This window comes from Centruroides vittatus, unplaced genomic scaffold (assembly GCF_030686945.1).
Source record: "Centruroides vittatus isolate TY-2023 unplaced genomic scaffold, ASM3068694v2 contig_364, whole genome shotgun sequence".
Taxonomy (NCBI): Eukaryota; Metazoa; Arthropoda; class Arachnida; order Scorpiones; family Buthidae; genus Centruroides; species Centruroides vittatus.
In genome coordinates this window covers 1,347,001-1,371,692 of record NW_027122188.1, presented here as the reverse complement: position 1 = coordinate 1,371,692, position 24,692 = coordinate 1,347,001, and the positions used below count along the sequence as shown (strand labels likewise).

The 24,692-nt window shown below is 29.8% G+C and overlaps 1 protein-coding gene across 1 annotated transcript in view; it reads right to left on the bottom strand.

Annotated features, from left to right (window-relative positions):
- Positions 1-1,125: 1,125 nt before the first annotated feature.
- The window catches only part of LOC136975178 (uncharacterized), a 35,939-nt gene continuing 12,372 nt past the window's right edge, over positions 1,126-24,692 (bottom strand). Inside the window, exons 2-7 of the mRNA XM_067270214.1 lie at positions 11,525-11,691; positions 11,083-11,276; positions 10,564-10,720; positions 5,480-5,536; positions 2,357-3,470; positions 1,126-1,299 (exon numbers count right to left, since the gene is read on the bottom strand). Coding sequence (XP_067126315.1) covers positions 1,166-1,299; positions 2,357-3,470; positions 5,480-5,536; positions 10,564-10,720; positions 11,083-11,276; positions 11,525-11,560 — 1,692 coding nt within the window. The 5' untranslated portion in view covers positions 11,561-11,691 and the 3' untranslated portion in view covers positions 1,126-1,165. The remainder of the gene's footprint in view (positions 1,300-2,356; positions 3,471-5,479; positions 5,537-10,563; positions 10,721-11,082; positions 11,277-11,524; positions 11,692-24,692) is intronic.

Genomic DNA, 24,692 nt, shown 5'->3' with positions numbered 1-24,692 from the left:
CTTTAAGATTAGAATCTAGACAGTTTATTGTAAATAGAATAATAAATATGTTAATGTTAAGAATCGGCAGAAACATTTCAATTTAAAATGATGAATCGTATAATATAAACCATTTAATGTAATTGTAAATATCAAACACAATGAATAATCTTTATCTTCAATTAATTAAAAGTCATATCTATGATGTTAATTACTATATTATTACAAATTTTGAACAGTTCTTATTCAATAATAAATTCGACGCTTACCTACGAATCAGTTATATTTATGAATTAAATTTATCGATTACATTCACAAGCTTTACAATTTCAATATTTTAAGAGATTTATAGAGATATAATACATTATCGTTGTCGTGATATAACAGTCGAACCTCCAATAACGGACAACCTATCGGCGGACATTTTGTGTGAGGCGCGAGTGTAGAGGTTTGGCAATAATTGTTTTTTTTTTGTTTTTTTATCCTTTTGCTTGCTTTCTAATTCTGAATACAGTAAAACCTGTGTGAACCGGAATGGCACGGTACCGAATATTTTTCCGGTTTGGTAGGTTTCCGTTTTGAACAAGTTTTTTTTTTTTTTTAAACATAGAAAACCGCTCTGTTCCGAAGAGTTTTTCCTGTTTCTTTATTCGGGTTCCGTTTTGGACAGGTTTTTGCTGTATTAGAATCCTTTTCTGTAAAATACCTAATTCTTAATAAAAAATATAAGTAAGAGAAATTAGTAAAAGGCAGTAATTAGAAAGATAAATTATCACGAAAACAAATGAAATTAAAAGAATTAAATATTTCAATATCTGAAAATTTAAAACGTCTTTTAGTATGCAATTAATCAGTTATAACAATTCACTTTATCAAGAAGAATTTAAAAGAAGAATTGACTAGAATTCTATCAGACAATGTTATATTTAGATAAAAGAAATTGAAGTAACAAAATGGAACTTAAAAATTCAATTTTTCCCCAATTTTTATACACATTCAAATACCAATTTTGAACTCTGATGTATTCAATCAAATATTTTATTTATAACTCCTACAAGCAAAATCATTTTATATAAAAATAATTCGCTACCATTTTCTTATCTATCATATTTGCATTTACAGCGTATTTACTGTTTAAATCGTGTGATTTGTATGGACAGACAACACATACAATTAAACTTATATGTTAAAATGGAAGCAAATAAAATATTATGAGAATACAGTATTTGCATTGGAAAAGAAATGTTATCGATACTTGCCTGTAAGAAGAATTGTATGGAGGTTCGCTCAGTCGATCTTCCCAGCTGAAATGACGTCCGACTGAAATTTAAATACACAGAATATATCTATTTTAATTTGTGGTTTAATATTTATAGTTAATGCAGTAATATAGGAAACCGGAGCAAGTTCGGCATGCTAAGGAAATTGCTGTGTACAGTACCTAACGTACAGTACCGTGATATAGGAGTCTCACTGGTATATATTTATGCACATTTCGAAAGATTGGAGCTTTATATAGAGCAGTGGTTCTCAACCAGTGTTCCTCGAGTGTTCCACGAAAGAAAAGATTTTAAAGCTTTTATTCAAATTTATTCCCATTGCAATATTCGTAGGCAATTTTATGTTTTTATTTTATTCAATATATTAAAGTTTGTTAGTTTATTGCTTCATTGTTTCCCGAGAATAGTAAACATGGAATTGCTTATCTATTTTCGAATGTATTGATGCTAATGCTCCCTGTAAGAAAAAGTATATGAATGGTGTTCCGCGGTTTTAGAAAAGTTGAGATTCACTGATCTGGAGGTTGGTAGAGAGTCAGTTGAAAACCAGCCGCCAACCAGTGACCGAGTGGATAAAACTATCGAACAATTGGTCGCGGGTTTGCGCCACGCCAACGGGGTGGCTATATGAAATATTTCAGGCTTTCTTCACGTGTCTAACACTTGAATAGGGATCAGTTTCCCATAGAAAGCCCTCCCGGTGGCACTTACCCCTTGACAGATCACCCATATAAGAACATTAAAAGTAAGTATGAAAACACTTTTGAAATACAAAACAAATTTACTAGCCCCGTCGTCAATCCACGTTCACGTAGTTATTTTTTAAATATTAGTTTTCCATACAGTAAAATTTTATATGATTTCAAAAGTAAATCTAGAATGCATTCGCAATTCATTAAAATTATAATGTAAATACAGTATTTACAGGCCAGGCGTCAAAGAAAACTAAATAACTATAAACTTCATACCGTAATTTATCATTAATAAATAAAACGTTTTTTCTTTTGCAAAGAAAAATATGATAACCCAATTGAAATTCTTGCTATTCGGTTTCTAAAAAGAAATAACGTGTCTCAAAGCTAAGTTACAAAACTTACCGACGGATTCGCCGTCAACATCGTCGATGATTATTTTAATATTGTCTCCATCGTGATATCGAGGTCTGACTGGGGGTATTCGAGGAAGACTTCGATGTCTTCTTTCGTCAATGGCTAGACCATGATCAAAAGACATTGCACGATTGCGAATGGGAAAGTCCTCGGTATAAACTCTCCTCGCTCTTCTTTCTTCCGAAGGAGTATCTTCAAAAGAATAAGATTTCTGCGAAGAAAGACGGTTACTATGTCTGTGACTTTCTCGAATGGCGGGACCGTCAGAATCATAATTAAGCGACTTTCTTCTGGTGTTCCTTCTTCTATCGACGTAGCCGTGTCGATGATTATGGTCGTGAGATCCGTCTCCACTAAGATCACTAACGTCGGAGCTGTCGGAGTTTCTTCGTTGTACGGTGAGTAAAGTGCGCGAATCGTTGTCGAAGCTTTCAAAAGCACTTCCGGTTTCGGTAGATGATCCCATGCTATTGAAAGGACTATCCACTTCTGTTCTAGATTTCTGAAATTTGCTTTTCTTTCTAATTTTAATTTTTCGTTTCTTTTCGTCTTCGTCTTCTGGATCTTCGACAGAACTCTCTGAGGTAGAAAACATGCGAGGCGGCACAAATTTCTCGTTGTCTGCTTTTTGTTTCGTTGTTCTAATACTTTGATTAATTGACCGATCAACCGGTCGAGAGAAAGACTGTTCGGAACCTCCCCGCTTTGATTTCGATGAACTTTGATCCGGATGATCGTTTCTACTGGAATCGGATGGTGTAAGAGGTCTTTGCTGACCCGTAGTTGATGAATAATCGCTATGAGAATAGGAATGAGATTTACTTTGATCGGGTTTTATATTTTCCGCGGGTGAACGGGAAAATGACGTTCGTGTATTTTGTTTCGAAGTTGTTTCCGTTTCTTCCGGAACATCAACTTTACTTTGTCTTTCGACTGGAGGTCTACTTCTACGAGTGTCTTGTTTCGAAAGCTCTCGTTTAATTTTCTGGTTAGGCAACGGCAATTCTTCGTCCTTGCTTCTTTCTATCGGTTCCGCGTGCTTTTTTTCTGTCATCTTAATTTGCGAGCTTTCTTTCGGAATCTCTTTTGATACGTCTTGATTCTGGAAAAATAAATATTTATTCGCATCTACACATGTACGGAAATGGTTAAGAATTCGGATGAAAATTCCAATTTTAATAACAGCATAGCGTTGTGAAAATCGATAATTTATCTGAACTTTTTCTCATTGCCAAAGGCATAATTTGAAACTTATTATGATAAAAAAATTTGCCTACAGAATATAAAAACAAAATCTATTTTATGTTTTTCATTAAACATGCTTGAACATTACAAATTTTTGCATTTTTAATTGATTAAAAATAATAATTCGTAGTACTTCACAGTTTATTTCTTTGAATCGAGATAATATAAACTGATAATGTATTTATAAATAAATTTAAAAATTTTACATCTCTTACATATGAATTTAATTAAAGATATTTCAAAAATGATAATAAAATATAACTTGGATGTTTGATTTCAGTTTTTTTTTCAATTTAGAAAAAATATTCGCAAATAAAAAGTGCTGTTTTTAATTTATAATTAATTCGAATTTGACATAGAAACTGAATATTTATTACGAAAAGTTCAAGTGTTATACGTTATTTTACGGTGGTTTTGGGTGTTAGTTCTTTCAAAATAATTATTAATATTAGTATATTTCTTATTATTAATACTTTTTCTACTTTATTAGATGTATAGAATAAGGCTAATATAAAACCTTTCGAGAAGCAACTGAAAAATCTGTAAGACATTGACAGATGTAGAATTACCTCTACTAGATTCTACCAGATACTCTCCATTCTACCTCTCATGCACTCCAGATTAAAAAAAGCTGTTATCTTAAAAACCTAACAGAACAAGAGCATTTGGCGATATTTGTTTTAGTTCAGACAGTAAATGCACCTTTCTTTATGAAATTGTTATCTCGTGTTCATTATATTGATATTAAAAACTTTTAATGACATAAAAATAAGAAAAAAGATGACCTATTTTACAAGTAACAAATAAGTTATCAATATATTGATATATTTTAAAATTTATCAATAATTAAATTCGATTACGTTGATTCTTTACTTTTTAATAAAAATATTTTAATAATACATTAAAATATCAATAAGATTTTTTTTGATAACTGAGAAAATGACGAGAAATTGATGTAAAATGAAAATATAAAATCCATTAAAGCCCGTTTTAAAATATTTTGAAAAGGATTGTAAGAGTCGTGCCATATAGGACCCATAAAATTCTAACTTAAGTAACGAGAAAATATCGTTAAAAAAGTAAAAAAAAAATAAATAAATAAATTATTATTAAAATGTATCATAATCAAATGATGCTTTAATGTAATTAAAGGAAATAAAGCTAGCTGATTATTTCAATGCATGAGGTTTTTAAGAAGTAAATATCTTGAAAAAATATATGAAACTCATATTTTTTTCCAAGGATATTTTTTGATTAAGTTGAAAATAATTAACTGAAATATTCAATATGGTAAATAAAGCATTTCTTACTACAAGAAATAAATAAATAAATGAAACTTCTTCAGCTATTCTTCACCGGAGTTAACATAAATTTACATTAAAGCGTAATATAAACATATTACTGTAATTGGTGGCTATAACTTAGAAAGTTTTATCTGCAAGTTAAATCGATTATCGTAAGTTTTAATTATTAAAATAAAACGAAACACGATATTTTGATATTTGCGCGAATTGGAAATCACTTATAAGAACAGATGATCAACTAAGAGAGAATAAAAAGATTAAATGTCAAGAACAAAGGATTAAGTTATAAGATTTTTCCTTTCTTCTGTTTTAATAACGTGTAATTAAAGAAGCGCCATTTGCAATTAGAGAGATATTTCTAAGATTTACCAACAAGGATTACAACGAATTAGTTTCCGGCCGTTACAACGACGTGTTAGTTTTCGTTTTATTACTTTCGTCCCGTTTCTTTGATTCTGCGACACTGCCAATGATTTATTAGCGAGTCTTACAATAGCCGTAAACTCGTTCCCTTGAAATATAGAAGTCGTTTATCTAAGTATTTACAACATGCTCGACTTACCGTGATTCTCGAAACCTGATTGTGATGGCGTCTTCTGCAAAAGCTACATTTCCATTCCTGAAACGAAAAGTGGACATTTTACTTTAATAGTTATCAAATAACGTTCATTTTTTAATCGAAAACTCTCCACTAAACCGATCTCGATCTAGTTATTTGCATAATTTAGACTATTTCCGATGTTAGTGTCGAACAATATTCATTTTTTAAATGTGTTATAAATGAATAACACCCTCTACTTCGACTGATATATACGAATTTGATACGCCATAAGAAGAATTTGAATTTGAATATTCTTTGTGTTTCAATATCAAAACAAATAATCGTAAAAGAAGCATTTAAATAGAAAAATCTAAAAATGTTTCGTTTAGTGTTCGAATAATATTTATTACGAAGTATGCCATAAAAGAGGACATCCATCGAGAAGAGCTTATCGATGGAAGACATAAATTATTTTGATTTCAAAATATTCTTCTATCTTGTATTCCATCCGTAGAATTATTAATGATAAATGATCTGTTACTACAAGAAAGTAAATGTTATCTATCATTTTATAATATTAAAATATACGGTCGCTTCCGAATAAGAAAGTAAAGCGGCGGTTACCTCTTAAATACTTAAGTGCTCTGCAATGGAAACTAACAAATAATTCTACATGCAATTACATTTACCATATTTAAACTTTAATAAAATTACTGTATATTTTAAACTGTAGGCCTAGATAAGCAGAAAGTTTTAGAATTTAATGGCAAATATTAACAAAATGTGTAAGTTTTGAAAACAGTCCTCCTTATATACATTTTTTCGTTTTCAGGTCTCTAACTTGTGGGCACTAAAAAGAAACCTTTTTAGTGCACACAATGGGACGGTCGGAGGTGAGGGACCGGACCTGAATATCTAGAACAAACCACTTCAAAACCTTCATGGAGTTTTTCGACCGTCTAGATTCGATCCTGGATCCACTAGAGTGGAAGACCGATGTCTAAACCGCATTGTTCATCCATCCAACGTCTCCTAATATTTATAAAATCAAATGAATAGACTAAATAGACAAAATATTGATACATTTGTAAGATTCTTTACTCTTATATTACCGAGACATCTCGAAATAGAAACTTGTATAAACTTTACTAAGCGACCTCAGCAGCTGACCACTTCGTAAAATTTCAGATATCACGGTGCTTCAAGTTTTAGTTACTTCTCGGATTATTTTCAAATAATTAATACATTTATTCGAACTCCGAAAGGCTTCGGAAACCGAATAAATTAATTCATTGATTAGTTATCGCTAGGCGCTGACATATTAAGGGTGTATAATCAGCTACAATTACGCAAGTCCATTACGAATGGACCAATCCACAGCGGGATCAAACTTGAATAGAGAATAGAACGAAACTTGGATTCTCGGAGGATTCAAAGTTGTTTTATCTTGCATGGTAGACGGACGTCGAATTAATCTTAATATGACACGTAACCTACATTATTCGAAAGTACAGTCTTAGATAAAATATCACAAAGAACATTTATTTATTTTTCCTTTTTTTTTTGTAGTTCTGCCGAGATCCATTTCTGGAAAGATAATTTTCAACAACTGGATGTTTTTTTTAATTAAAAAAATGATAAAAGAATACAGAAATATTTCTATAATTACGTAAATAAAGTACAGAATTTTTCTGCATTCTGTTTTTAAGTTTTTAATGTATACATTTAATACGAGTTCTTGTTTTAAAAATTTATAAAACATATAAATAAAATTATTCGATGACTGTGTTTTTTTATATTTGTATTTTTATTTAATAAGATAAAATAAAATAAATTTATGTCATTATGTACGTAAATAATTATTTAAATTAATATTATTTTTTATTTTTTGATAATATAGTTACAAGTAATTGCATACAAAATAATATCTGACTTTTTCTTATTTCTTGGATATGTTTAGATAATACGGAAGACATTTTGAATGATCCTCGGTATCGAGATAAACATATTTAAGTAACATTAATAGAAATTTATTCTATTTTTTTTATATTTTAGTTTATTAAATGCCGGTTATGAATTTCAAATTCAGTTAAATAAATCTGAATCCAGTTGTCTTTCAAATTCAGCTTGATATTTTAAAAGATGATGAATATCCACGCATTTATTAATTTCGATCCATGTCTTTATGTGTATTTCCTACAGCAAAGAAAAATTTGATGGAAGACGAACGAAATGTCTCTTCTTCCTTTCAAATTCTTACTATTCCAATGCGTTTTTTAATCGTGTAATTGTCCCGAATAGACTATGAATTACTTCTTATATTTAATTATTTTTTCTATCATCGGATTTACAGCTCAGTTTTTAGTGATTTGCAAACTAAAATCTCTTTATTCGATCTAGAACCTTTTTTTAAATCTTTATCTGAAACAGAATGTCACTAAAATTCTTATTAACTAATGAAGAACTGTCTGTTCCTTTTTATCATTATAAATAACAGTTGAAGAAACGAACTTCGTATGAAATAAACCAATTATGATTAAATTTTTAGCTCGTCACAAAGGAAGGTGTCAGCTTTACATCTCGAATTATTATTCCCCTGGATTTATGTTGTAGAAACAGACACTGGCCATTCAAAATATTACCGTAATTCGATTAATTTAATTACCGACATATTTTTTGTAATTATGATAGGAAGATAAATTCTCTGAATTAAAATTTAGTTAGATTTATGTCACTGCGTTTTATAATTTGATTTAATCTAATAATTCAATGAAGGAATTTTAATACATTTATCTAGAAATAAAATTTATTGTTTCGTTTTGTAAGTTGTATAATTTGACTGTTTATATATTTAAAATGTACACTCGAATATTATCCCTTTCTTTATAATTTAACAAAAGCATTTTTGTTAATATATTTGTTATTTTGAGAAGCATTTGTTCGAGACAATGATTTTTACATGAGAAAACATATTAATATCTCGAAGTCTAATAAGAACTTTCATCAAGACTTAAATTATTTAATGAAAACTGTACATTTTTTTTCTTTTTATTAAAGAAACTTGTGACTGTTGTCATTTTCCGGATTAAATAAGAAAATAGATTTTTTCCCTTCAACAATTTCTCCTCATTATAATTGAAACAAAACGTATTTCGAGCTTCTGCCTTTCCTCGTTTGCTTCTAAATGTCTTTGCACAATCTAAACATACCAAAGAACGATAATAAACGTGACTACAAAAAATCTTTACATATAAATTACTGTTAAAAATGTTAAAATTTCTTTCATTTCTCTTCTAATTTTAAAAGTTTGTTACAATTAAAATGCTTAAAAAATGTTTTAAAAAGTATAAAACTTTTGGTAAATTCGTTTTTAATTCCTTTAAAAGTCGCGAGTGTCTAAAACTTTCTTTAATAAACGAATTTTTTAAACATTTAAGACAGAAATTTTAGGATTCGTATAAACCAAAATAAGGTTTTATTGGCACCTTAATAGTAACAAGGTTTAATATTAGAAGAAAGCCCCCAAAACTGTATTTTTAACAGTAATTTATATACAAAACTTTCTTCCAAATTGTGCCTTTCATCTCTTTTAATGTATTTGGATTATGCAAAGAATTGTTGTAAAAGTTGAGGAGAGACAAAGGCGGGAGATGTATCTTGTTTCAATTATAATAAAGACAAGCTGAAAGGAAAAAAAAAATTCTAGTGTCCGACTTAATCTGGAAGAATAGCAAGACTTAAAAATTAGTCATTAATAATAATAAGGTAATTAAATTATCTGTGTCTAAAATAAAAAGAATATACATTTAAAAAGCAGTGATCATTAATTTGAGTAATCGATAAGAGAAATTATTTTAAGAATATTTGAAAAAATCTATAAATAACGTTAAGATTTCTTATTTAGATTATACAATATTAGAGAAATGAATTCAAATTTGTAAATTTAATCTATTACTTTGTAATACTTTATAAAATATTTCCAAATTGCATTTATTACATAGTCTTATATAGCATATGAAATTTGGAAAATATAAGCTAAAAGTTTTCACTCATTTTCACAAATTTTAAATATCAATATTATATTTTATATAAAAGAAATTAATAAAATTAGTTTTTTGCAATTCTGCAAAATTAATATTAACTTTTCTCATTCTTTGCTTTCGTGCATTTATCGAATTTGGACTGACATTAGACAATACAGAAATTCTGCTATTACCAGGAATTATGATGTAACAATGAATTTATGATCTATAGATCTATAATTTGTGAAATTCATAAATTTATATGAAGTAAAATTAAAAGGTATAACCCAACTCGAGATTTAATTAAAGGATACTGGTTTAGATAAACCCCTATGTTTCAATTGATTTACTACATAATGATTTTATGATGTGATAGTGTCCTGTAATTCACAGAAACTAATAGAAAGTTTAGTGTCAGATAGTCTTTTACAGGATGTAAAATCACGTATTATACTTCCATATAACAACACGTACTATGACGTTCTACAAACTCTTCGTATTTTGTACAATAAAAATAAACAAACACAGAAGTACAATATATGGTTTGGTTAATGTTACCTTAGGTAGCCAAGATGGCGGCTCGTCTCTAATTCCAGCAAGGAAACAGTGGGACACACGTTCTAACTTAACCTATTGTAATAATTTGGTTGCTAATAATTATGGTAATTTATTAGAATAGGTTAGGTTAGGTTAGAACGTGCGTCCCACTGTTTCCTTGCTGGAATTAGAGACTAGCCGCCATCTTGGCTACCTAAGGTAACATTAACGTATGATTTTACAGCTTATAAAAATATCTTGTGGAAATTTTTTTATTAATTTCGTCAAATTATAGAACAATATCGTATTATAAAATCATTTTGTAGTAAACTAACTAAAATACAAGTTTATTTAAACCAATTTTCTTTAATAAAATCTCAAAGTAAGATTTGCCACTTTAATTTGTTTGCTATGAATTTATGAATTTATAATATTTCGAAGTTAATACACATTTTCAATTATTTTGCGAGAGTATAAAAAGTAAATTGGTATTAATTAATTTATTTAAATTCGTTAACTTTAAACAATTTACATAATTCGACTCGCCTGATTAGTTTCTGATGTGTACGAAGCACAATCGTCGCACACTCTTTGCTGACATCCATCACACATGTAACTCTTCTCGTTGGGTTCTAAAATTTTTCTACAAATTCTACAAGGCTGTTTGACATATTTTTCTGTTACTTCTGCTTTAGTATTTACTCTAAATATGGGGAAAAAATAATAAAACTTTGTAAAATTTTTTCCGAGATGTAAAAAGAGGATAACCAGTGGCTCGTTATAGCTTCTTGGGCAAATTTGAATTGGTGGAAACCCACGTACAGGATTGACTTCGGGCATTTTTCTTTGGGGGAATTTTTGGGGGACCTGATTTCCTCTGGAGGGTTAAGTTCTACGCTGCGCTTGAACTACACCGGCAATTTAGTTTCCCCAGATATGACGCTAAGTTTAAATTTCGATATACTTACTACAGTAATGAGTATATAAAGGTTTGGGCCCCCAGCCAATTGCCTTTTCGCCCATAGGATAACGTTCCACTGAAGATAACAGAACAACAACACTCACTTCAATCGTTGTGTTTCCTGTTCGAACTCTTCTTCTTTCTCCCAAACTCTTTGCAAAATGTGCTTTTCTTCGCTAGTTAAATGTTTCAAATCTCCCGGAGAAGGCCTTCCAGATGGATTTTCCTGAACGGCGGGAGACAGAACGGGTTTCGTTGTTCTCTGAATAGCATCTTCGCCGCCACTACCTTTAACGATCTTGAAAAAAAAACACCATACCAATTAAATTACTGAATCCACCGGTAGATATACCTCACTTCTCTTAATCTTAGCGCTATTCTTTCGCAATAAAAATTCATTACTAACGTCACTCAAAACGTGACTAAAATAAACTATTGTAAAACGTGACTAAAATGAAATTTATACATGTAAAAAAAGTCAATAGATTTTTTAAAACCACTTAAATTTTCATCACGTAGATATATTTGAATGATAAAATTGCCTACCTTTTTCATGAAAGACACTATATTTGTCGACATCATATTCTGAACGATTTAATTCAATTTGTCATCTTTTCCTAACCTCCATAATGCTTAATACAACATTGCACGTACGACAGATATTCACATTAATTCTTTCATTTTTCACCTTAAATCTTTTATTATTTGCTTATCTGAAAAGATAAGTTGGATTAAAAAAATAATAATAATTCATTCATTTCTTCGTATCGAGTAAATTCAGAAAAATCAATTTTCCACACCGTTAATACATTTTACATTATGGAATTAATTTAAGATTACATTTAACTGCGGTTAGTTAAGTATATTTCGATGCGAAACTTGAACGAGGGTCATTTTCATTTGCAATTAGTTATATCGTTATCGCGCGGCAAGTGCGGAGAAACTACAAGAGATTTAATACTATATTTATACTAAATTATGAATAAACTTTCTTCAAGATAGTATTATTATTTATGATTTTATATTGCTTTCAAATTATGAATTATTTCTAAATCTTTTTTAAAAATCATTTTGGACTTAACGGTTCGAAAAGTCACTGGTTATCGAGTAATATGATTGATTTCTGAGGTCTTACAGCTTCTACTTCCTTATTTAAATCTTAATTTTCATCTTAATCATAAGTTTTCGCCGCGATATAATAAATATTAATAATACAGAATACACATTATATTTTCAGAACAATATATATATATATAATAATTTATTCTAACCATTTACATGCATTCTATGAAATATTTTAAGGTATCCGAATCTCAAAACTCTTTTACTTCTTATGCGGTGGGTGCAGTAGAAACATTTTCTCGTATATCTGGATATTCGAATTTAGCTTTTTCTTCAATCAGACTGGTGCAAGGGCTCTTCTTTCCAAGTCAGTTGCCTAGGATTCTACAGAGCAGAAAAGCAGAAGAAATGTTCGGCAACTTTTCTTTGTCGAGAAGAAACTGGATAGAATGTGTCATTCTCGTTTGTAGCATGGCTGAAAACGGACGAACAGTTGGCTTTATCGCAGAAGGTCTTTCAAATTTTGCTTTATGAGGTTAAGAAGAACCAATTTTAAGCCGTTTTATATCTTAATCGAAATCCGTACTTTAACTACGATATAAATTATTTATCTATAAATCGATAGAAATAGAACAAAAGGAATTTCGATTCTATTTACTTTAATCGAAAAATAATAAATCGACTTAAATATAAAAAGAAAAATTATCTCGATTAAGATAAGCTCGTCCGATTCATTTTATTAATTTACAGTATCGACGAAAACCCAAAGTCGCTAACATTTATGTTCGGTAATTTATTAAGACGACATTTGCGACAGTTTAGAATCGCGTACAGATTATCGTCATCTCCGGAGATGAATTAAGATAGAATAAATCGAACGTGTGTCCAAACTTAACGTCCTCGAACGGGCTCTATACTTAAGGAGTAAAAGCTGGACTTAATGTCCAACTCGGAGTTTCTCTCGACCAGAAACGCATCCATTAGAAGTTGGAAAGTGTTAAGTCTACCAGAAACCCAAGTATATCGACATTGGATTTCCATTTCAATTTGAGAGCAAACACGCTGTTAAAAAATCTCAATGTTCAGTAAAAAAAAATTTTAATCGTTGACGACCAATAAACTCAAAAAATATTTCCAGAAAAAAAAAATATATATATATATATATTTATATATACGATTAATGTTTCGTTTCCCTCCTTTTTATCCAAGGTAATGGATAAAACATAAATATTTCCACTTTACTATTAAATAAAGAAGGCGAAAAAATTAAATACTTGTTGAAGAATTTACTTTAAATAATTTATAAATTCTTATTTCTCTTACCGTTCGTATATTTTCAATTATTAATCTAATCGTAAGAATAAATAATTTTTTTTTTAAAGCAACGAAAATATTCAGGAATACGCATGAATAATTTAAATTTAATAAATATATTTATCCGCAGACCGATGATTCTTATATATATAAACGTTCTGGTGATTTGAAAAATAATAATAAAAAGAAAGAGAGTAAACTTGATTTGCAGCGGGGCGACAAAACTTCCATTACCGGTGGCGTTATCTGGTGCTAATGAAATTTTGCGACTCGGTAATGATGTCTTCTATAAACTTCAGCGTCCAGATAAACATCCTTTTCTTTACACGGATACAAGGTTCTACTCTTTTCACACCGACCAAACATGTTCTCCTGAATGGTTCTAAATAAGGATTAAGTGGTTAATAAATTGTAATTAGCGTTAATAATTTTAAGGTTACGAAATGGCGCGTTAGTCGTTAGTAATATTCGTTGAGATCGGGCGTCGAGTGCCCTTGCCACGGTCAAGGGCGTCACGGTCGTCAGCTGAAACAATGACTTTTCTCGTTTAATTCTGTAACCGATCGATTTTCGATATTTTTCTCTTTTTTTTTTAAAAAAAAAAATGCTTTAAACTCAATTAATTTAAATGTAACAGGACTCTGCGGCCATCTTTTCTTTGTAATAGCATCCGAGACGTCTCTCCTTTCTTACCGTGCTAAATAAATCGGAACGTAAATGAATCTTCTTCGAGATAAAACCGTAATTTTAATCGATTTAAATAAATAATAAGCGTATTAAATACATCGGGTTATTATAATTACCATAAATAGTCTGAATTCGATCGATTGTATTCATTTTTTTAAGCTTCCCTTCTTCAATTTTGTGAGTGGTTCCGGATAAAACAAAATTGATCATTGGCGTTAAATGTTTAATATGGCGGAAATTAAAATGATTCTTTTTCTACTATATTCGATCGATCGATCGATAATTCGACTTACGAAATTTGTCTTTGAAAGTAACCGCGTGGGTGCTAAACCAATTTAATCGAAATATTTCATTTGAAAAATAACGATACGCTAACGCCCACCGTCCGGAGATTTGTATCTTTTACAAGTTATAACTTTTCTAGAAAATCTTTGGGGAATAATAGTCTCAAACAGAGACCTGCCCAGCAGTTATAGATAAACAGAATTCTGCCTTTAAGAATAAGAAGCATCAAGAATATGCGTCTACCATCTGTCTTTACTGTCTAAAACAGCTGTCGACGGCTCTACTTCGTCCATACTATGCAATGCGCCTTATAAACACATCTTTGCGCTCGGTATATATATATAATGTATTCCTCCCTCATTTTAAAATCTTTTTTTAGTATCGTTCAGGCTCTTCTACGCATTCAACACAATAACGAAATTTAATATTTTTAAACTAAAAATCGTCTTTTATTCTTTTAATTAAGAATCTTATCTAAAATGGAACGAGATTTTATCCGTTGTAAATAAGAGAATAAACGAAATTCAGTCTAAACACTAAGCATTATCAGAGAGGAAAGCGGAGTTCCTAATTTAGTTTTGGTTGCAACCCGATCAACAAACTTCCATAAAATGTCACTTTCGATTTTGTCCTATTTACTTGAACAGATTAGAGAGGCGAAGAAGGAAAATTTAAAAGTGAATAAGATCGGTTTAGAGCTTCGAATAAATGTAGATTAGTCGCCGAGGAAATTTATGTAGAGCCATTATGCATTTTCAGTCTTGTACCTTTTCTGAAAATGCAAATTATACTAGTTAGAAAGCGCGAACGAGTAAAATAAATATGAATCTCGATAGGTAAATCTAGTCACCTACTAGATTAGCTTAAGAATTGTGAAATTTTCGCTTTCTTATTGGATTTCATCCAAACCCATTTTTCTTTAAACCATCGATTTTAAGTCTAACGAAACTTTAAATAAGATTGAAAGATATTTCTTTAAATTTAATGATTCTTTATCACGTTATGGGTTCGAGTATATTGTCTTATAACATTTCTATCACCTGCGTATTTCATTTTATTTTCTTCAGAAGCGCCTATCCACATATTTTACTACACACCATTAGAAACATTTCTATTATAAAAATACTTTCAATTTTTATTTCAAAAGTTTTATAATTAAATAAATTTTTAAGTTTTTAAAATATATAACCTTTATCTCTAATATTTAATACCAATTTAAACATGAAAATACTCAATATTTATGAAAAATCATCGATGATATATATATATATATAACAGTACAGTATACATTATTATTATTATTATTATTAAAGCAACAGTTTGGTGTTGTTATCGTCAACCAGAAAGTGATGATCATTAGACTTATTAATTTTGCACTCGATGGTGCGTAACCAATGAAATTAACCCTTCTGTAATAAGGTTAAAAATTACACGACTTAGTATAATAATAAAAAAAAACAAAAGGTTAAGTTGAAAGTTTTAAAAATGTATTGTAAAAAATAGCTTCATTTAAAGAACTAAACGAGGCTTATTGGAAAGACATTGTCGAGTAGAAACGAAAGAAAGTAGGGGATATCGGATGTCTGCCTGTAGCCGGGTTCATTTTCGACACGAACTAAATTCAGTTGCAACAATTATTATAAATCCCGAAAGTATATAATAAAAGAAAGAATATTAAATTTTATTTAGTTACAAACTTTAATTATTAATCTTAAAAAATCCTCTGGGGTAACTTCAAAATTTTAGACGACGACAACGACAGTGGACACGCCATCGCTAGGTCAACTCTGAAATTATAAAAGGTAAAGGATTCGATAAAGCTTTTTTTATGGCATTCGGTTTGTATGTGTAACTTCAGACACGTAACAATTTCCTGCTTGATGGATGAATACGGCCTGCAGTATTCGATCGACAACAATGTAGACCTATTAAGTGAGCCATAAAATTACAATCGGGAAAGTAAGCTCTTATTGATTGAAAGAATCCAGAATATGTGAGATGGATGATTCGAAATATTAAATTTCTCTTATATGCACTTCAATTAACGAGAGAAAGAGTGGTTATCGTCCTACGAAATATGAAACTTTCCAGCCGTGACCGGAAACGACGAGAATGTAAATTGTAAATTGTAAATTTTACAATTTCCTTTATCTGATTTTGTATTTCTGAATGGATAAACACGATTTATGCAAAGTCCTCTACAGAATAAAGCGATTGTCTCAGGATTTTCTCTCGGTCTTATTCCGAAATCTATTAGAAGGGGATGATCTATCGCATCGTTAGAACGAGCGCTTTTCGCTATACAGTACAACAAATTAAACCGTGTCGTCGGTTTAATATCCAAGCTTCCAGTTATCAATTTTACCAGGAAAAGTTTGCCAAACTTTTTTTATTATTTAAGATTAAAAACTATATTAAAAATGATATCATCGCACCTAAATATTTAGGTCGGATTTACTTGCGCCCGTATAAATAAATGTAAAACGTGAAAATGTAAAAGTCATTAAAAATAATTCTGATTCCGAAATAAGAAAAACTTGTCGTTAGTTTTTTTTTCATTTTGAAATTGCAAAAATATAAACACAGAATACTCTCAATTTTATCACGTACCTATTTAGTTTCTAGTCTTTTTATTTTACTTGGATACATTAACGATTACCTAAACAAAAAGTTGGAACTCATTACAACGTGATTAATGGAGAAAAGTTAAGCACACTCGTATGGAAATCGAACCCAAAGCATTTCCTGATTAGAATTTTGGTAAATTTCTCAATCTCTCGCAGCTATAAATTTCTAATTATCAAAATTTACGAATATTTTAAAACTTTGTTTCGGGCGTTATTTAAATTAAAATAGTATATTGCGCTATTTCAATTTGTATAAATAAAATTTTAAATTTAATGTATGGAAATTGAGCGAGCAAAGGAAATTTCTGTATGTTGCGCTGCTCAAACCACTGTTGAATACACCTGGCACGATGACAATACACGGTACGTTTTCACCCATAAAAATGAAGTCATTGTTAGGAATAAGCGTGGTGCAAAAGGCTACAATTTCCATTCCAGTAATTCAACATATTCTGCACCGTTCATTGAGCCCCACACGATGTGCGTCTGGCCCATACAACAGACTGACACGCAAGCCCAATCATCATCTTTGAAGGATGCTCGATGATAAACAATACAGACAGGAATGAACTTTTCATTTGATCGTCGGCGAATCCACGTGTTGCCATTGATCTGGGAAATTAAGAAAACAGTCTCGTCACTCCAAATGAGTTTCCTTCACTTTCCACAGTACAATTTTTGTTCTGTTTTGCCCACTCGACACATCGATAGAGTCGCTTTCAGTAACCAGTGGTTTTCTTCGATCTTTACAAGCTTTCGGGACGTTTTCTTTAAGTCGACGTGAGACCGTGCGTGCACTAATAGCCACATTGTGATTTTCTGACATCTGGCGCTGAAGTTCATTACAATTCAGGCGACAACCAGAGAGTGACAGCCGCTGGAAAATTCGATCCCCTCGAGAAGACGCGATTCTGCTTCGGTCTGTACGCGGTCTATCGGCAACCTCGCCGGTAGCTTTACATCTTTTGAGAGTTCTCGAAACAAAACTAGGATAACACTTTGAAACAGTGGCAATTTTACTACAACTGTGGCTGTATTCTCTTAAAAAGAAAAACTTTGTACGATTATAGCTGCATATGATGTTTTATGTTCACTTTTGCATTCTCATAGTACACTAGTACAAAAATAGGCATCTGATTGGTCAAATTGAACTTAATTGCCATCTCTCATTTTCCTGTTAGAGATAATTTTGCATTTCTCTTTTTTCCCTACATCTGCACGGAATATTATTCAATTTTAAATTTGAATACGCCAAAGTATTTTTTATTAAATTTGCTTTCTGATAAAATAAGGTGAAAGTTACGTAGACGTAAGCCTACTGATTTTTATCTAATACAAAGCCAGGAACCAAACTTCTTTCCATAATTAGTGACCAATTAACAATGACCGCCATATTATAAGATATATAATATGCACATTTAAATTGTTTTTTTTTCACTTACAGTAAAGCAAATTTATAATCTCTTCGAGTAATCTCATCCATTTTTATTTATTTAAATTAGACCAAAATAAAATCTACCATACATGAATGTACAGCATATTTTTGTTTTGTGCAAGGTTGAGTTCATTTTGACTGTTAGATTTAAATTTAAATTAATTTTTGGAAAACGAATTGTTAATGCTAAAACATTACAATGGAATTATTCTAAACGTATTAAAATATAACTGAAATAATTTATTTTAAGTATGAAATTTTTTTATAAAGGATCATATAAATAACATTTTTCCGAAACGAATTCACCAATTAAAATAGTCTTATTCAAGTATTAAAGATTATAAAAATATAATGACGTTTTTTATAGTTAACTTTTAAACTACTGTTCAGGCTTTCCGTTCTATATTATGACAATAATATAAAATGGAAAGACTGAATAATATGCCAAAATATTTTAAAACAATTCAATATTAAATAAAAACAAATAGTTTATAAAGATTAACTGTAAAAAATGTCATTGTATTTTGATAGTCTTTAATACTTGAATAAGATTATTATTTTTAATTGGTAAATCTGTTTCGTAAAATATTTATATGATCCTTTATAGAAAACTTTATACTTAACTTAAATATAAGATGTTTTAATTATATAATGTTTAAAAACAATTTATTTTAAAATGAATAGCGCATCTTTATTGAATCGGTGGAAATTTTCTCTCATAATTTTATTCAAAATAATAATTTGAACAAAATAGATCCTACCGTATATTGAAATAACATATTTTAAACAGAAAACTTGACGTATTCTTTTAATTAGATTAACACGTCAATTGTGTACAGCGAATGTCTTTACATACATAGATATTGCGAGTCCAGTAATTTCATTCTCTCCACGTTTTATTATAATATTCTTAGCTAAATTATTTTGAATTATTCAATTTTTCTTAATGTGACAGATGAATGCCACTTGACTAGAAATGTGAAAGATGAAGAATGTGAAATTCGAACCTTCGGTTCCCTCCTCATAGACGTTGTTTCCTTCCTTCATGCATAGTGCATTCATCAATATGCTAGCGAATACAAAATGCAAAATTAAAATTAACCACAAAGTCATAGCGTGCCGGACTACAAAATATATCCTTCGGTAAATACTTATTATTATTATCTTTAAAAATATTTTCCTATATTCAATATTTTACATAGGTTACACTAGCAATTTAGTTTATAATATCTATGAAATAAAATCATCATTTCTTGTTTTCTAAGGACAAAATAAAAGTATATTTGTTAATAGTTTAATTTTCTAAACGATGAGTTAACATATTTTTTATGGTACAATTCTGAAATTCTATTTATAACAAAACAATACAAAAACAAATATTCCAAGTTTTTGATATAATACATTTGAAAAAATATCAACTTCTCTTTAGTCAGCAAAACTACAAACTGCATTTGGTTGCCAAGATAGAAAATGAACTTATTTAATGTCTACGCCAGCATCTCTTCTATTTAAAGACAGCATCAATGGACCAGAATAAAGCCAACACACGCAAATCTTATCCTATTGAATCGAAGACACGCTTCACTTCAATTTTATATTATTTCATTTTAATTTTTACAAGTCTAATTTAAGAAGTATCATACATTCGAGACATAGAAAAATTTACTCACTTCTACTTTACCTTTATACAAAAATTTAAAAATGTCCTTATCAACAATAAAATATTAATACTAAAAATAAATAATTTTAATTAAAGAAAGGAGGAAGTGAAGCTTGTAAACAAGTAATTAATATCAGAAACTATTCTTGTAAGGAAGTATGTAGTGTCTGCAGTAAACGTGATTAAAATATGTCAATCTTCACAAATCGATTTTTCATTGACTAAATATCTAATTGTAATACTTCTCAATTAGGTATTGTGATCAATTAATACTATAATTGCGATACTTCTAACTAAAACTTTAAAAAATATTCATACGTATCACACAGTTTATTGAGTTTTATAATTATAAATCTTAGATAATTTTAATATGCCAGACTATTTTCATTAAGAAACGATTTCGATATTCTATAGGCTTTTTATAACAACATTGCAAATTTTCTCGAAGCCATAATTTATCCGAAACATTACTTCTTAATTATTAAAATACATTAGCGAGTGAGAAATGATATGAATAAATAACACCTTTTATTAAAGGGTAAACTACATAGTTGAGGTAATAAAAAGGTATTTACGATATTGCCAAAAGAATGAGCGTTAATGAGATGCCATCTGTCACATCTATTTGATGGGTGCAGAGCATTTAGAGAGAGGGGGAAAAAAGACGAATCGTTAGCACAAGAAGATGACATCTGTGTCTACTTTGCAGTAATCACGTTGTTAGCGAAGTGAAGATGAATAGATGTAAGGAAGAGAAAAGTAAAGTTAAATCCTAGTCGAGTCTTCGGAATGAAGATATGTTGAAGGTAATACGCACGAGTGATCCCGATGACACTCGCATCTTCCCGATACATAAATCTTTATACTTTGAATGACAAGGACATGGCTAACTAATTCTTCTAGCAATATTTACTTCTGCTTTATTAAATAGAAGTATCGTCTCTACCGTACGATCGAATAAGTGGTTGTTACAATTTGATCGACAGCTTCCACGATATACTTAGTCTACAAGTTTTTAATATTGTTCTCTGAATTGAAATATTTTAAGACAGTATATTAAAAAATGTGATCGGTATTTGTGTAAGACATTTGTATTCATTTTTAAAGTTTCGTTGACATAAATTATCCACGAATCGAATGTTTTAGTAGAAAACCCTTAACAGTATTCAAACGATGCAAATGAGTTTCAACTGCCATACAAATCGCTGCTGTCACGCCAATTGATAAAATAAACAGTTCGGCGGTTTTCCAGCACCAGCATACTGAATAAATTTAGTTTTTCCAAGTTTTATTTATTTTCTACGGGAAGTTTTCAAACGGATCTTCATAAAACATCGTAGGTCATATCTATGCAGATCAATTAAATCATATATAGGCCTACATAAAAACGTACATTTAGGTTTTTTAATAATTTTATTATTATTATTATTATTATTGTAGAATTAAACTGACATAACGATTTTCAGATGCAAAATAGATCCCGTAAGTCTCGTCAAAAGCCACTAAAATTATTTTGAGTAATTCTATACTAAGTAAGCGATTTATTAATTAATAAATAATTCTTTAGTTAAATGTAATATTTTTTAAAAGTAATCTTTTAAAAATATTCTATTTATAAAAGAAAATATTTAAAATTTCCAAAGCAATATAATCTTAGCAGAAGTATCCAAAAAATGCTATCTTATCGCGCATTGATAGATGGAGAAATTGAAAAGACCTCGGCTATTTGTTTCTGTCTGCAACAGTCTTGCTTCGACGTTATGATAGATAAGTTTCTATGCCTGTCATTTGGACATCTTTTTGCACCAAAAAATTCAGTCGTTCGCTTCATCAAAACTCAGAGTTTGCTTTCTATCATCTACTTTTTTCCACGCATTGCATTTTGATTGAAGTGCATCCGATGTTCTTCCTTCAAAGAAACTCTAATTTTGATAAGTTTTTGCAAAGATAAATTGATTTATATTAAAATTATAACGTCGTAGAAATAAAAAATAATTTGAAAGCATTCTTAAAATTAACCTAAACTTCAAATTAACTTAGCCTAAAATAAGGCTAAGTTAATTTGAAGTTTAGATATAATATGATACTCTTCTGTTCGATTTCAAACACAAAAAATATTATTCAAATGAACAAGACAGAAATAAAGAAAATTAAAATTTTTAACTTTAATTATTTCATTAAAAATGCATATGTACAAATATGCTTTATTTAGAAAGAATTTTCTACTCATTTAAAACACCTTTAACTTTTATTCCAATAAAAATTACAGCAAACATCCGAAACATCTCAAGAGACAATTTATTTATCCGTAGGCTTTTAAATTGCTTAAATTGTAAGTTATTGACCAAATAAAAGCAGTTTAATCGTTACTACTTTAACTATATTAAACTTATTTGAACTTAATTAACTTTACATAATCGTCATCAATTTTCAGAAACCTATTTATTAAACTGCAGCAATTTTTAAAGTATTTCTAATCGGATTCCCTCCTATTTAGAATTTCGTGAATTATGTGAGCAAATTTGCGTTGAAGTCCAATGACCGTATACGGTAGAAGTAATCTTCTAGACACGCAACAGTTTATTCGAACGAACAATTCGTGCAACACCGAGTATGATAGAATCGATTCTGTTTACACCGACAGTATTTTTTAAAGACTAAATGTAGAACGTTCTAGTGCTTTAATATAAAATTCGATACGTACTTTTATTCTTGTAACTGTTATAAAGGCAAATAAATAGAACCGTTGGTAGAAAATCGATAATATATTTAAAAGATATGATTCTTTTGTGCCAACCCTTTGTGCGATTTTACAAATATTTGACGTTCTAAATAAGAAAATAAATGCTATTCCAATCAATTACTTAGTATTTTAATCGAGATAGGAGCAACTATGTAATGACGTTCTGGAATCTACGTGTAGTAACTTATTCGGCCGACGGTCAGATTCTGATTCATAACGCTTACTGTCCCATAAAAACTAATTAGTGTATGTATGTAGCAGAAACTAGGAACGCAATAATATTAATTACGTTGAATATCGGAACGAAACATATCTTACTCGAATTATTATCTTCCTACCGACATTAATAATAATTTAATTAAGGTCGAACTTAACAGTCGAAAGCCATTCGTGTTGAGAGTTATTGGTAATAGAATCTTTTATCAATCTCAACAATGAATTAGCAAGATAATTAAAACGCCAAATAAATCGGTTTTAACCACAATAAACATTTGACTTTTACAACTCGTCATTAATTATTCGACGAATGTTATTGTCTCTGTTTAATTTTACTGCTTTTTGATTATCCCGAGCTTGATGTTTCATTTGTACAGAATTTTTTTTATCCTTTTTCATATTCTAGAGTTTCTAGCTCGATTATAACTTCAGATACTTCAACTACTCCGAATAGTGCATTACTGAAAAGGAAAAGAAATAACACATTGTACGGTTCGTTACAATGTAGTAACAAAATAATGTAATGCTAAAAATGTTTAGAGTTACATCTGGGCTTTGCATAAGACCACGAATAATGCCCGATTTATGTAGCTAGCTCTGTTTCTAACATTATGGAAAAGCACGAATTCTAATGGTATCGGGTAACATAAATAATGATAAAAAAAACAAAAGCTCCGATCTGATCTGTTCATTACGAATCGCAATGATACGAAACGGATTCGAACCAGTATCTAACAGTAAGCGAATCTATCGGAAATCCATTTCTTTAATCGAATAGATCAGCATAAGTGAAAAATAAGAAGAAAGGAACATCGATCAGAAGTAATAATAGTAAAAAAAAAAAGAATCAGGAAGACCGGAATTAGATTCAAATTCTAAATTTACTTCACAATAGTAACGAGAGGAGAAACGTTCGCCCAAACAATAGAGGAAACAGAATATTGCCCAATTACGACAGTAGAAAGATTAAATTAATTGATTGTTAAGTATATTTTTATAATTTAAGAAATTCAAATCGCTTCTTCCTCCATCTTAATTACTAAAGGAATTTTTTTCACGGAGTTTTTAGAATTTATTGATCTTTGCATTGAATCGGTTTTCCATCCTCTTCTTTTTTCTAAAATGCTATTAAATTCGATTTCAATAATTGGTTTCGATAGCAATTGCAAATTGAATGCGGTGCATTTCATTTATGACGTTTTAAAAGTATATTTTATGTAATAATTTTAATGGTCCGATTTATTTTTTCATTTCATACCATTATATAAAGCCGTTTTTAAGCAATAAAATCATATTTGATTATATTTAACCAAAACGTTTCCGTTCAGATTATCGAGACTGCTTTGTAATAAAAGTAAATAGATTTTCGAAATTGAATTCCAAAGCATTATAATAAAAATCTAAATTAACCAAAAATGCATTCGGGTCCTAAAAATTAATTAATTTCTTTTATTTATAACTATGCCCGAAGCTCTTTTCGTCGCTTCTTATTGCCGATAACGGCGATATAGAGCAATAAATTTAGCTTTTTTTTTTTTAAATGTTAGATTGAAAAAAAGTGAAAACAATTACAGGTTCTATATTAAGGGAAAGCCGATTTTGCGGGCATCAAAATACGCATAAAAAAATATTAGCAAATATAAATCAAAGAACGAAGAACGTTGGAGCATAAATATTCACTTTAG